The sequence below is a fragment of the Miscanthus floridulus genome, chromosome 4 (genome assembly GCF_019320115.1).
Source record: "Miscanthus floridulus cultivar M001 chromosome 4, ASM1932011v1, whole genome shotgun sequence".
Lineage (NCBI taxonomy): Eukaryota > Viridiplantae > Streptophyta > Magnoliopsida > Poales > Poaceae > Miscanthus > Miscanthus floridulus.
This window is the reverse complement of record NC_089583.1, coordinates 80720576-80721906: the sequence shown is the minus strand read 5'-3', so window position 1 is coordinate 80721906 and position 1331 is coordinate 80720576. Positions and strand designations below refer to the sequence as shown.

General features: G+C 49.7%; 1 protein-coding gene across 1 annotated transcript; it reads right to left on the bottom strand.

The window, feature by feature from the left end:
- Window positions 1–316: 316 nt before the first annotated feature.
- LOC136548692 (endochitinase A1-like) lies at window positions 317–685 on the bottom strand. Its single transcript, XM_066540128.1, has one exon. It carries the CDS (start codon window positions 683–685, stop codon window positions 317–319), a length of 369 nt encoding a protein of 122 aa, XP_066396225.1.
- Between the last annotated feature and the right edge of the window lie 646 nt (window positions 686–1331).

Here is a 1331-nt window from a genome sequence, read left to right as displayed (position 1 = left end):
CTGTATCAAACTATGTTGAAAACTTTATCTTCGAACTTATTTGCTTCCGCTTTATTTATCAAACTCGGTTTGTAATAACTTTTATTCATACTCTGATGATGAAATGTATCTGCGAACTTTATGTAAGATGTGGCATGTATGTCGAATCCTGTACGATCTTGGTTGTTGTAAATCATTTATCGAGACCCGTCGTGGTACTCGACGGACTACCTGGGTTTATATGGGTTCAAGTATGACAGTGCGACCGCTTGCGGACTGCCATTGTACTTGTACTCTTATAAATTGGTCGGTTCTAGTGACAACAGTCCATCTGGCGCTACAGGTGGGCGAAGGTCGCCATCCACTCACGGAAGGCGCCTGTGGAAGGTGTAGGCTGCTGCGCAGGCAAGGGCGCCACAGTGGCTGTGGCGGTGGTGAACACGGGCGGAGCTGCGGAGGACAGGGCCAGCGTAGCCCAAGGATGTGTGCCGAGCGGCGTGGAGATGGGCATGGCGGCGTAGGATCCGGCCGGCGGCGCTGCGGAGAACAGGGCCGGCGCAGTCCAAGGATGTGCGCCGAGCGGTGTGGAGAAGGGCACGGCGGCGTAGGATCCGTCCGGCGGCGCTGCGGAGAACAGGGCCGGCGCAGCCCAGGGATGTGCGTCGAGCGGTGTGGAGAAGGGCACAGCGGCATAGGATCTAGCCATGGTCTCTGATACCAGATGTTATGTGGCTGCTATGATCGAGAGGAGAGAGTCGAGGGGAGCGACGGCGGCTGACGTGCTACAGTACCCGCGGAGCTACAGTACCGCGGGTATTGTTCATGGCGGCGGCGGCTAGGGCTGCAAGGGCGCTGGGGGAGGCCGGCCACGGGGCTTCGCCCACGGCCGGCAAGAGAGAAGGGGATTTCCTTCTAATCTCTTGCTTGATTAGATTGATACATCTCCTCTCCTTATATAGAGAGGTTTACTTGACTCCTAAGCAAGCGACTAATTAACCCTAACAGGCTAAGGCCCAATAGGCCCTTGACTCCTCTAACATCCAGCTACTGGCTGCACGGGAAACTTGTTGATCTGATTTCTAATTTGATGTTGATGTACGTAAACACATCATATTGTGCATACAACACCTACTCCTATAATCCTGTTTTGTAGGGATCTACTCTCTTCAGTCATGAAATATAAGGTCTGCACATATTTTAAAATTTAAACTTTATTGTCATTGACTAACAATTAGTATAATCATACAAAAAGTCTATACAAAAGTAGTTACTTCCTTTGTCCTAAAATACGATGATATTTTGACATGTAATTATTATCTTTGTCCACAAAAGAAATGTAATTTTCTTAGTTA

Bases quoted from the DNA above. Each gene is read 5' to 3' on its own strand.
- LOC136548692 (XM_066540128.1), bottom strand. From the start codon at position 685: ATGGCTAGATCCTATGCCGCTGTGCCCTTCTCCACACCGCTCGACGCA.